The sequence below is a fragment of the Carya illinoinensis genome, chromosome 1 (genome assembly GCF_018687715.1).
Source record: "Carya illinoinensis cultivar Pawnee chromosome 1, C.illinoinensisPawnee_v1, whole genome shotgun sequence".
Taxonomy (NCBI): Eukaryota; Viridiplantae; Streptophyta; class Magnoliopsida; order Fagales; family Juglandaceae; genus Carya; species Carya illinoinensis.
In genome coordinates, this window is record NC_056752.1 from 51,132,383 (window position 1) to 51,145,562 (window position 13,180).

Here is a 13,180-nt window from a genome sequence, read left to right on the forward strand (position 1 = left end):
TGAAAAATGAAAAGTTAACAAGCTCTCACCATCCAAGAAAATGACTCTTTTCCATCTAAAAATATTTGGAAATAAATGTGCCTCTAAAAACAATTTTATTCTTCGTTTGAACTGCTTTTAGGGAAAATCTTTACTATGCTGGTAACCCACAAATTGCATTATTGATAGCTTTCATATGTATATTTAAAAGAAAAATACTTTACTCATAAAAAGATTATATAAAAATAATTTTATAAACTGACGTGACTTTATGTGATTCGTTAAATTATAAAATTATTTTTTTTGTAAAATAATCTAATAAATTAGATGAATTTATATCAATTTGTAAATTTATTTTTATATAATTCTTTTACAAATATAGCAACACTCCATTCATAATTGTTATAAAATTTAATAGATTATGTGCTCATGATTTTCTTGTATCATTAATAGCATTTATGCCGATGCTTTTATCTACGAGGTTCTTGAATTCTTATAAAAATAAAATTTTGTATAAGACTGAAAAAGACCGAAAGATAAAAGTAGGTGTTTTATTTATTTATTTATTGTTTACAGTGATGTCATGGAATGTTAAGTCATATGATCCTTTATCCTGGGTTGACTTACTTAAGAAGTCGATTTTTTGAAGTTTTCTTTCCTTCCATGATCTTAGTACTGTAAAATTGCACAACATAAACTCAAAAGTATTTCATTATGAAAAATACAAATTGGAACGGGCAAATGTTACAAGAAGTCTCGTCATACCCACCCCCTCTCCCTGTTCTTTTTTGCACATCTAAAGAGAGAGTCAAATTTTCATTAAATACGCACCAATTCAAATTGGTCATTATGCAGTGGCAGAATTCACTGACCCAAGATATCTGATATTGACTTCTTGACAAGTTGAAAAAGCTCTTCCCTGTGCACAACAAAGAACAAGATCCAAGTAAGATTGGAGATTGGTGTAAGCTACAGAGAGAGACTTACATTATTAGCAACTTCTTTCCATTTCAACATAGGGCCTAAAGATACATATGTATGATGGGGGAAAGTGATATTACAAGTTCCAAGCAAAACTAAAACCAAAATCACAGTAAATTTTCTTACCTATCGGGTTTGAATAAGAGGTAGCGATATATAAACCACTGAAATGGAAGGAAGTTCTTGTTAGTATTTGAATGGCAACAATTAAACATAAACAAAACAGTTGAAATTACATGTATAAACTGCATACCGAAGAAAACAGTATCCCAATTAGTTCTAGAAAACTTGGGATGAGTGGCAACTTGTCAACGGCCTGCTTACAATAAAGAAAAAAAATCAGAGCTCCCTTCCACATTAAACAGAAAGAAAGACACTGTAATGATAGGTTCACATATGCATGGGAGGATGTGGCAAAAACTAAGTCACAGGATCTACTATAAATATAACAATTACAGTAAATAGAAAGTCACCAGGAAATATGGCAACTTTTGACTTTGTATTTCTCAACCAAATTCCAAGGCATGTAAACCGATGGGCAATAAAGCACCAAATGCAAATAACAAAAGAAGAATATACGACTCATGTAATTATTTTTAAATAGTTACGACAATCACCGTGATCAAGTTTGCTGAAGCCCAAAAGGCAACTATAGCTGCAAACCCCAAACCGACAAATGCAAACCGATCTTCAGATTTATCCCACTGTTCAATAAAGAGAGAACGGAATTTTAAAACAGCATCATATGTATTAAAATAAGAAATAGCCTCTCTGTCCAAAAGAATAAGGAAACTGTGGCTTAATGTAGAGGACAAACAAGTGGCTAGATCTGCAGAGGAAAGGGGTCCTTGATCCTGCTAGCTGAATCCATCACAAGTTTATAAGCATGTCTATGAAAAACATAATTCCCCCACCAACAAAAAAAGAAAAAGAGAACTAGTTTGTCTTGTACCAAAGTTGATATAAAAACCGCCCTAGTTTCTATTTTACAAACTAAAGACGCAATCATGAACCTTGCACAACATTAATGAAGAACAATGCAAAAGGCAAAAGCAAACAAAGAAAAGGGAAAAAAAAATTGAAAGAAGGCTCCAATCATATACAAATTCTTTAAAAATACCACAACTTCCATTTTCCTATCGATTTTGTTTTATTCCTTTGATTAGTCAGTTTTTTGCTACTTATTTAGAAGAGATTGACCAAAAGAAACAACGCTATGACTTAGAGAGGGAGGGAAGCTTACAAAACTCTGAACAGACTTAACGATACTAAGGGAGGTTGAAGATTCAGAGCTTTCCCCAGTTGCCTTCACAAGAACAGTAACATGATTCTGTGTCTCTGGAATGTGAGAATCCATGGATCACAAAGTCGAAAAATTGAAGCAACAATAAACGAAATCTTATGATAGATTGATCTGAATGTAGGTTTTGTGCTTTACTGCAACATTAAGCATGTGAATCCAAACATACGGTTTGGGTGTGTAGGTCAATGCTTTGTTAAAATGACTCCGCCCATATAATTTTTAACCTTCAAATTTATTATAACTTAACACTTAAAAGGGAATTGATGTCTAAAACATTTTTGCAAACAGCATTCTTACATTAAAAAAAAAAAAAACATGTTCGCAAACATCATGGAATTACTTCCACTGTATGGATTTCATTTAGCAATTTAACCTATGCCATTCAAATATCACATAATAATTATTTATATAATAACATATCCATCTAATGAAACATATTACCAATATCGCTAAGTTTGCACATAATATCTGATTTTAAATCCAGAAAATTTTCAGTATTTCACCTAAAACAGCCAGCTTAACATCCACCACTACACCATTAAGTAACCTCGTAATTTTATAATAGAATCTAACTGATCCACTTCCTTGTTAACTTTCAGAAAACTCTCGTCTCATATCATCTCAATCATTACAATTTTTTTAAATTCTCATACAAAATAAAATAATCAATTCAACTTTTTTAAATTTCAATACAAAAATAAAATAAACAATTCAAATTTTTTAAATCCCAATACAAAAATAATATTAAAATAATATTTTATTCAACTTTTAACTTTAATATCAACTTATCTCATTTCATCATCTCATCTCATCTCATCTCATCTCATTTATGAAAACAAACGGGTCTCGAACATAACAGAGTGTACAAATGCTAGAAAATTAAGCTATTTTATGATTAAATCTGAAAAAATTATATAATTATACAAGTACAGTATAAACTGAGCCGGACCATAACCATACAAGTGTAACTGAAAGAAGATCAAAGCAGTACCTTCAGAAACCAAAACGCTCACCTCTAAAGGAAGAAACTGGGAGTTTCTGCAGATTTCTGAAAATGGTTTTTCTACCATGTACCAACAATGGTGGAGGCAAGTTAGCAACAATGGAAGCCATGTCGATCTGCAGAAAGAAAAAAGAAAGAGAAAAAAAAAAAGAAGAAGAAGAAGAAGAAGAGAGAATTCATGCCAATAAGAAAAAAGGTCAAATTCTGAGATGTAGGTTTTCTTGTTCAACTTACGGAGAGTCAGAAAGCTGAAACTGGATCAAAGGAAGGAAAATGGCGTTTACCCTTGTCGTTGAAGACGAAGAAGAGAGAGAAGGGTGTCCGGCAGTCTGCCGTACTCGCTTTGCACCACATCCACAACTACGTTGTTTTTTATTTATTTATCTTTTAGGGATCGAGGAGCACAATAGGGAAATTTGATCAAGTATAGCCGGATCAGTGTAAAGAGTATGACTGTAAAAAAAGAAAAATGATATTTGCAGTGGTGGTTGTGTAAGCGGCGTGCAATCGTTTTGAAAAAAATGAATTAATATGAAATTTATATGAAAAAAATTAACTTTTTAATTGTGGATTCTATTTTTTTTCAAAATGATTGTGCGGCGTTTGTAATTTTACGACTGTATGTAATATTGCTTGCAAAATTGATCATTTTGCGGTGGGACGGCCAGTTATATTTTTTTTAATATTTTTTAATATTCTTAATCATTAAAAATAAATTTAAAAAATATACAATTTCATTAACACTCACTCTATTAAAATATTAAGTAAAAATAAAAAAATTAAAATATATGAGAGCTAAGGTCGAGAGACTCCACTAATATTTTTTTAAAATCAACCTGAATTGTCGAGAGTAAGATAAGGTTGTTTTTGTTTTCTGCTGTAATAAATAAAAGTGCTAAAACACAAATAAAAAGGGAAAAAATAACATAAATTTTAATAAAAAATAATATTTATAATTATAAATTGTATAAATATTAAATACTGTATAATTTTTTTAAAATAAAAATAAGTATGAAGATCAAATAAAATATAATTTTTTAAAAATAATTTTTTTTTTAAATAATTACAAATTTACACAACGTTTATACTGTGTTGGCTACCATAACCGTCCTTTTGGGCCGGAAAGGTAATTCCAAGTAAAGTTTCCATTCTATAGTTACAAATAAAGAATTTTATTTATTATTTATTTTATTGTTATTCTCTCAATATTTTGACGTTGTATCAAATAATTAGGCCACAAGTTAGATATAATAAATAATTTATAATTATTTAATACTATATAATAAGATGATGGGAAGATAAATATAAAAGAAATAGTAGGTAACGTTATTCTAACTTAATCTATAGTATTTTTTTCTTGCTCTTTTTTCAAAGAGTTTCTATATTAAAATAAATGGAAATGTCTATTCATATTTGATACTATTACGTAAGGCGATATGGACAAGAGTAACAATTATATAATCCATTTCATTATCTATCATCTTCATTCTTCAAGCTACTACTTGAATAAATAAAGGACTTTTATTTATATGCCGTCTTTTTTTAAATACACACACATATATATATATATATACATATACACACACAGATATATATATATATATATATATATAGATGTGTGTGTGTGTATGCTGTTTTGACCTCGCTTCAATGCTTCATTGCCTATGGTTTGCTCAGGTTCTGCAAATAATTATTGGATTTTAATGTTTAGAACTATTCCATATCCTAGTTATTTATTTATTTATTTAGGCTTGTATTGTATATGAGATGAGATAATATGTAAATAGTAATAAAATGGCTTGTAAGTAGTAAGGAAATATTTGACTTAATATATTTTATGGAGTTTTGAAGAATAAGATAGAAGAAATTATATTATTTTTATTTTGAGATTTAAAAATGTTAAATTATTTTTTGTATTTTGTCTGAAAATTAAAAAAAAAATTGTAATGATTATATGAAAAAATTAAATATTTAAAATTGAAAAATATTTATATTTGTGGTATTTTGATATTGATATGAAATGAGTTTATTATCCAAACCAAGCCTTAATCAACTTGTTCTCACATGTTATTTAAGAGAAAATCTATTTAATACTTTTATGTTTAATGCACCAACACATCAATTGTAGTAAAAAAAAATTTAATGCACCAACACATCAATTGTAGTAAAAAAATTAAGTAATGCTATATTTATAAAACAATCTCACAAAATTGATATAGTTTCATTTGATTTATTAGATTTACTTTATAATAAAAATAATTTTACAATTTGACGAGTTATATTAAGTCAACTCAATTTATTGAATTATTTTTATATAATTTTTTTATGGTCAAAGTATTTCTTACAAAAATTATCGATATTTTAGTTTTTTTTGTAAGTTATAAGCGCTGTACTAAAGTGCTAACAGTTCGATTTATGACTAACAAAAACTTATGATATATATTTGCACTTTTGAATATATACAATAAGGTATAAACTAACCGTCGATCGAAATCTTTTTCCGAAACATAGCTGTGTTTGGTTCTGGATAAATCTGAGGGAAAGAAAAAAGAGGACTTTAAACAAAGATAAGCTTAATTGGGGGGTTTCGTTACTTCCGTATGCTCAAGATTCTAATCTCTTCTCCTTTCTCACATTTTTATCGGCAACCAATGACAACCAAATCACAATCCCGAGCCCTAGACTTCCTATGTCCTTAATCAACTCTGTAAAGCGACCAATGCAATACTCTCAATGAGGATCACAAACCATTTAGCATGTTGGCAGGTGAGAAAATTTTACTTCTATTTAAATTTTAGGAAAAGAGTTCATCTTGACTTAGAAAGGTATCTTATTTGCACAGGGAGAAGAAAAATGTTTCATTGGGATTTGGTACAGGTTCTAAACTACTGTTTCGGTTCATTAATTTTTGGAAATGGATCATTGTAGAGAACTGTACTTTATTAGTTCGTTAAGTTCATCATAATATTTCTTTCTTGAGGGCAGTCAGCTTATGAAAGTGCTCTGTTTCCTAGTTTTGGTGCTTGTATACGAGTAATTGAAATTTCATTGGCTTCTTTCTTTTTCACTCTATAACTGTTTAGCAAAGCTATCGAGTTTAGAAAGCCCCAGGATTGATGCTGCAGTAAAATCTGCAGTCTGCTGTTAGTGTTGGTGTCTGCTTCTGGTATAGGAGAATGCTGTATTGCTCCTTGTTTGACTCGTTTAGCAATCGTATCTCATTTTCATGTGTTAGTTTTTTAGCGATCTAATATCGTGTCGGTAAGTGTTATTGCTCATCGCTCTTCAGTGTGGTGTAGGAGTAGATACTCAAAAGGCATTTGAAATAACTACCGTGCTTCAGGAAGCCGCAACCTTCTTATATAGTTGCTTTTGTATTCATACTTGTAGTTTGCCAAAGTGGCATTTGCAAAATTTGCTTGCGTTAATACTCCCCTGTGAAGTGTGAACACGGAATGCTCTTAATGTTATCCTTGGCTATTCCTAATAGGTAACTTTTTCAGAAGCGGTTATTTTTGGCAGCACAAAAGACACCAGCTGCAAATATAAGTATTTCTCTGGAAGAAAGTGTTAAACTAAAACTCAATTTTTGAAAGCAAGACTTCTCCCATTCTCGAAAGCTTGCTTACTATGGTTCTACAAAATATATGATCCTCGAATCGCTTTTGAACTGTTTCATAGAGAAACAAAAGATGACCTGTAAATTGGAGATGGTGCATGATTCCTCATTAGCAATAAGGAAATCATAGATCAAGTGTCTCACTCAATATGCAATTTTAATTTATTCATCATATATGGTATCCTGAAGACATAAAGAGCTAGAAACTTTGGCTGTCAGCCCTGTCTATCAAACTCAAAGTGTGGAGCTGGAAATAGTGCACCATCTGTTCAAACTCCTTTACACCAGAATCCATCATGCACACAGAAAAATGAACTAGAAGATCCCTATTTCATGTCTTTAAGTATTATATAAAGAGTTTGATAATCTAAGAATGTAATAATCCTTTGTAGAATTGTTGCATTTGAGTACTCGTAGATGTATCATTGAAGGTGTATTGATCCTTCTTTTTGTTGCCGATTTCATTGAAAAAGTGCAGTGTTTGTTGGGTGGATGCAACTGCCCCCTCCTTACATATCACATAATAAAAGGCTAAAAAGACTATATATGTCTTATCTAAAACCCTAAATTGTTTAGTCAAAAAAGAATAAAGGGAGCCCATGCCAAAGTACTCTTTCTCTCAGAAAGCTTGAAAAGAAAAGAAAACATGAACTATTCTCATGATGTGAAATAGGTAGCACTTGTAATGTTGGGTAACTTTTTCGGATATGCTCCATTCATCTCAATACAAAATAAAATTTCTGAAAGGGAGTCTTGTCTTTGATCCATGCAATATTAGTATATTACTATTGTGGCCGTAAATTTGTTCCTAAAGTCCCTGAAGTAGGCTGTTTTCAAGAAAGCAGTATCCCATGGCAACATATATTATTAATGATGTATTTATCCACATCAAAAATTGTTTTGACCAAACATTGAGCCTCTATGCTGCGCACATGATGGGGGCTGGACCTTTTAGAGGCTCATCATATGATCCATACCCACCGCATAATTCTACGGTTGTGACGAGACACTGAGCCCATTTGTGCAGAAAGTGGCACTAATCTGAATTTACCTCTCTGAATTTGATGACCTCCAATTTAACTGGTGCAGACAATATGTCATGACCATGAATAAGATTGAGATTAGATGATGAAGGTTAGTTTAAGTACGTTTGGTAGTGCTAACCAGCTAAGTTGTATTATCGGTCTTGTTTTAAGCCAAGAAGCCAATATTCCATGCAAGATTAAATGTGTTATTTTCAGCTTTGTTGCTGATATGTTTATGGCTGTGTCTTGTCTTTCCATATTGAAGTGTATCTTCTGCTTGCACTTTCCCCAGTCATTAGAACTCATGATTTTTTGTCACAGAAAATTGAGATTTTTGAAGTCCATGTGGTGGATCAAAGGTGCTCCTTCGAATTTGGGAGGGTCTACTTTCTAGTAAGTTTGGTATTGAGTTCAAGACTCTGGATGTTCTAGTTGCATGCTGTTTGTTTTTTATTCATTTAAATTTTGCACTCCCTGAGCATTCTGATTTATCATAGGCTGCCTTCAACACTTGAAGAATCACAAGAGTTTTCTATGCATCTGCAGTTTTCTCTACTCAGTACTTACATTAATCTATTTTTATAACTGTCCAATTTGAGTTCTTCATTCTGCTGGCCTTTTTTCTTTCTGTTTCTTTTCCACTTAAATTATTGTCCCGCTGGATAAGAATTTTTGGATACTTGGTAGCTGTGAATGCTTGCAGACATGCATTCCATGGTCAAAAAAAGACAGTATACTTGTAGGTTTGCCGTTGGCATTACCGCTACTTTGGAGATTGCCAAAAGCATGACATGTTCTGCATCAGTAGGGCATAGGAACCAGAGTTAGTTGAGACTGGTAGTTTCTACCCCTTTTTTGTCACATATTTGAACTGTGAAATTTGGCCAATATTTAGACTATATTCCAACCACCTTTAAAGATAATCGAGATTCATTTTTTATGTCTCTTTTATTTATTTATTTGAGATGTCACGACATTTTGCCTGAAAAAATGATCAATTCTGACTGCGCTTGAGTTTGATAACTTTTTGGTTTCGGCCTAACATTTGGCCTGAACAAAGATCAATTATGACTGCGTTTGATTCTGAACCGAAAATCTCCATTATCAACATCTTCATTTTGACTGTAACAGTTTAGACATTAAAGTTGATTGATATCTTAAAATAATAAAATTTTCCAAATGGATATTTCTGGATGAATTAGAAAGGTATTCAAGCAGAAGAATCACATATTGAACAAAACTCCTCCACCTGGCAGCCCTGACCGCATGTAGGATTTATAGAAGATTTTATATAACTGATTGACCTCCATTGTGATCTAATTATGAAGTTAGATGCTGTTTCTGTGAATTGCAGCAAGTATAATTGGCTACAATTCAATATAGCTACTGTAATAGAGACGTCAACTTTTTCATCTTTATTTTTTAGAGAACCTTTTTTTTTTTTTTTGGGTTTTGGGTGTCTTCTAATATTCCACCGCAACTAACCTTCTGCATGTGCACACAACATCAACTGGAGAGAGACTAGAATCAAAACTTATGAATTAGTTCAATTACGGAGAAGGGACAAAGAGAGGTAGGAATCTATCTACTCTTTGAAATTTGCTTGACCTCAGTGTAAGCAATGGGCATTCATGAATGAGTGACATAAAAGTGTACAGACAGATCCGTTATCCTAGAAAAACCTCCTCCATGAAATTCTGTTTCATTATAATCTATTCAGTATTGCATGGCACTTTCTTGTAGTAGCTTTTCACCTGATTTCCAAAACAACCATCTCAGCTACTCTTCAACAGCTAACTGTCTCTCCAGTTTATATTACAAGTCTGTAGCCTTTTAATAAGAATGATCTTACAAGCTTCATGTTAATTGTGCTAAAACATACTGCCATGGCATCTCTTATTTGACTTGATCATCAAGGTGACAGCATCCTAGGGTGGATGGTCTTTCGATGCATCATGGGCCAGATGGCTCTTTGGCATGGCAGTTCCATGTGGATTGCGTGTCGTGTTGGAATTTATTCGTTAGCTTGGTGATTAGGAATTTATAAATAATATCATGTTATTAGTCTTAGCCTATGCATATTACTATATCAGAAGATGTTTGCTTACGTCGTGTTTACACACATTAGTTATTGTTTGGTGTATGATGGTTTGAAAACTAAGTAAGAACTGTTGGAGCAGGACGATGTTTTTGCGGGACAGAGGTTTTAAAACTAGTGACTGGCACCATCTTATCAAATTGAATCTTTGTGAATAAAATAATAAATGATGAAACTTCTAAATGTAAACTTAGCCATGTCTGTCTTGGGAAATTTGAGAGGATATATTTTCCTGAATTCTGCATATAAGCAATGAAAGTAGCATGTATATCGTTTCTTGGCAAAAAGGTTTTGCTATAAAGATAGATAAAAGATCAAGTGAACTGTTGAAGAAAAAGGGTTATAATGTACTGTGATTTTTTATGAGATGAAATGTATATGAACCGGGGAAGAGAATAAAATAGAACTTTGGAGTCATAGCCATTGAAGTATCCTGTGAGTATCAACCTTTTATCTCGTCTTTGTAATCCATTCTTTACCTTAGTAGGTGTGTTTCTTCTGAGGTGGATTTTAAAACCAATTTTACTCAAAGATTATTTCCGCATAATTTTTAATTTTTTTTAATTGGGACGAGTGACTTCTGGTCTTAAGAGGGGGAGGAGGAGGCTCCATTATTCAGCTGCACTTGTTTAATTATTAAAAATATTAATCTGCACTTGTTTAACTTTCTCAATGAACATTTCTGGGCAAGTAGCTGATAGTTGAATATTCTTCTTTGCCAACCCCTCATCTCTCTCTCTCTCTCTCTCTCTCTCTCTCTCTCTCTCTCTCTCTCTCTCTCTCTTGTTTGTAAGCCTTTTGCTTTCTTTTTACAGCCTGTCTCAACCCTCATACTTCTTGTTCTTTTCAAATTTACCCCAATTTTGCCCAGCAATATTTGAAACTTGTTCGTTTCATCATGTTTTATCACCCAAAACTGATTTCACAAGAAACCCAAAAAGATTGACAACAAAGAAAGCAAGATACCACTTTCTTGTGGATTTCTGGGTTCTCCTTTTGCTTTCCTCAATGGATCATAGGGACAAAAAGAAAAATAAAAAAGTTATAGGGAATGTAAGAAGAAAGAAACATTATGTGGAGAGAGAGAGAGACAGAGAGAGATCCTAAAGGAAACCTCAAACTAATTAATTCTGCTATTTACTAGGGCTGTCGAATCATGTGATTGCTTCATATTATCTACCATTCCTAACTACCAAAACAAAAACGAAAAATCCTGGAATTGAAGAGAGCAGATAACATGATGCTTGGTTGATTTGAATTGTAGATAACCTTAATCATAACCCATATGCCACCAAAACTTTAATTATGAACCGTGATTCTCATTAATAGTGACACTGATATTTTTTTTCCTCTTTAGCATTTGTTTGGAAAATAAAAAATGGAAGTTCTACTGTACACAAAAGCCATTAGGTCAGTTGATGACGGAAGACAAGGATAATGTTTAAAATTTCGAGCTCCATATCAAGCTGAATAATGTGATTGGCTACAGTTGGGGTTCTTGGTTGCTAGTGGATCGGTAACCAAGGGCGACCACATTTTCAACCATATTTCTACATCAACCTTCCACGTTTTTATTACCAATTTCTTAGCCATAAATGAAAATGATGCACTTAAGATTATCTTTTCTCCCTTCACAGAGTTTGAATTAATGATACGTCTTTTAATACCTATCAAATGCCGGAAAACAAAGAAAATGTACTTAAAAAATGCTTGCAATAACTATTTTTTTTTTTAAGAAGTGCTATAATTATAAAAAGATTTCACAAATTGACAGACCTTCATGATACGTTAAATTTATTTTATAATAAATTTAATTTATTAATATGGCATACAAGTACATTAATTTATAAATTTATTTTTATAAAATTTATTTATTTTTTTCTTATTAACCAATCACTTGATGTTGCTATAAATTATAAGGAAAATAATTTAACCATAAAAAAATTACATACAAGTAAACGCATAAACTGATGTGGTTTAATGTGGTAAGTCATATTGTAAAACTATTTTTATTACAAAGTATATTTAATGAATTTTATTAATTTATATTAGTTTGTGAGTTTATTTTGTATAATCTTTTTGTGTATATAGCAATTTTCAAACGATAATGATTAAAAGAACTTTGAATAATAACCAATCACATTGCCTTGTATTCGGTACGCCCAACGAAATGCACCAACTCATTAGTTTGGTAGAAAGCCTTGTGCTAGCCACTGGCTACCCTTTTTTTGAACTGTATTTCGATCAGAAATTTTATGATACTAGCAATAAAGTAAAAACAATATATATTGGGATTTTTGAGGTGGGAAAATGTTTGCGATGCGGATAATGCGGAATATAATAATATCTGCTATTTTCCATGCAGTCTAAGGTTGTGAGAATAAGTATTGACTGCATATCCATGTTGGTTTTTTTTTTTTTTGGGGTAAAAAAAAATCCAAAAGCTTGGAGGCAAATCCATTAATTGCATTCACTTCTTTCAACTCTTTAAATGATATAAAGACACATAGAAATAAAATAATCATGATGATGAAGAACAGTCACAGATTACCAAGCTTGGCTTGGTCGCGGCTGCTTTAGGGTTTGACTAGCTCCCCAAAACTATTGGTAAGCTCTACTTCTTGTCAAATGGCTCGGCTTTCACAAGCCAGCTCCTCTATATGTATAGTTCCCTCCCTAAAATCCTCGACTTCCCCTAAAGAAACTTAGCAAATAAGAAATAGAAAAAAAAAAAAAAAATTGGGAAGAGAAAAATTGAAAGTTATTGATTTGTAAAACAAGATTAGACATTAATTATATTATTAATTTTTTTAAAAATAATAATATATTGTTGGCGGGGAAGATTGACACGCATTTTCGATATTTGATTTTTATTAATAATAATAATAATAATAAAAGATAGAGACTAAAGAGAAATGAAGATGAACGTAAATTTTGATATTCAATGGTGACAAAAGAGTACATGATTTTGTATTCATGCTGTGGAGGTATGCATAGGAGTTAAAGGACCATTAGGTGCAGAACAATTCCTTTTGTTTTGAGTTAAAAAACAAGCTCTATTTCCTGTTTGATGAGTTCAAATGACTAAAGTAAGGATAAGGAATATAAATTAAATTAATGCATAAAAATATGTGCTTAAGCCTTTCTTTCAATCTCAAAGATTGGCTATTGT

The 13,180-nt window shown here is 31.7% G+C and overlaps 1 protein-coding gene and 1 long non-coding RNA gene across 4 annotated transcripts; one reads left to right on the plus strand and one right to left on the minus strand.

Moving 5' to 3' along the window:
- Positions 1-674: 674 nt before the first annotated feature.
- On the minus strand, positions 675-3,700 carry LOC122282337 (protein CURVATURE THYLAKOID 1C, chloroplastic). 2 transcript variants are annotated; one of them, XM_043094301.1, is made up of 7 exons: positions 3,551-3,700; positions 3,277-3,382; positions 2,204-2,298; positions 1,578-1,664; positions 1,214-1,276; positions 1,087-1,124; positions 675-898 (listed from the first exon to the last, which is right to left on the minus strand). In XM_043094301.1, the coding sequence occupies exons 2-7, from the start codon at positions 3,374-3,376 to the stop codon at positions 844-846; spliced, it is 438 nt and encodes a 145-aa protein (XP_042950235.1). In that variant the 5' UTR covers positions 3,377-3,382; positions 3,551-3,700; the 3' UTR covers positions 675-843. The 2 variants fall into 2 exon arrangements, with proteins under 2 accessions (XP_042950235.1, XP_042950236.1); XM_043094302.1 differs by having other exon boundaries at positions 3,501-3,653.
- Positions 3,701-5,731: 2,031 nt separating this feature from the next.
- Positions 5,732-10,439, plus strand: LOC122282346. Of its 2 annotated transcripts, XR_006230401.1 has the most exons (3): positions 5,732-6,032; positions 6,109-6,137; positions 8,232-10,439. It is a non-coding gene; the product is annotated as an uncharacterized LOC122282346 (long non-coding RNA). The 2 variants fall into 2 exon arrangements; XR_006230402.1 differs by lacking the exon at positions 6,109-6,137.
- Positions 10,440-13,180: the final 2,741 nt, after the last annotated feature.

Bases quoted from the DNA above. Each gene is read 5' to 3' on its own strand.
- LOC122282337 (XM_043094301.1), bottom strand. From the start codon at position 3,376: ATGGCTTCCATTGTTGCTAACTTGCCTCCACCATTGTTGGTACATGGT. The intron at 2,299-3,276 runs GTGAGCGTTTTG...CTCACATTCCAG, and splicing joins CCCAGTTTCTTCCTTTAGAG to AGACACAGAATCATGTTACT. The intron at 1,277-1,577 runs GTGATTGTCGTA...TATTGTAAGCAG, and splicing joins CTTCAGCAAACTTGATCACG to GCCGTTGACAAGTTGCCACT.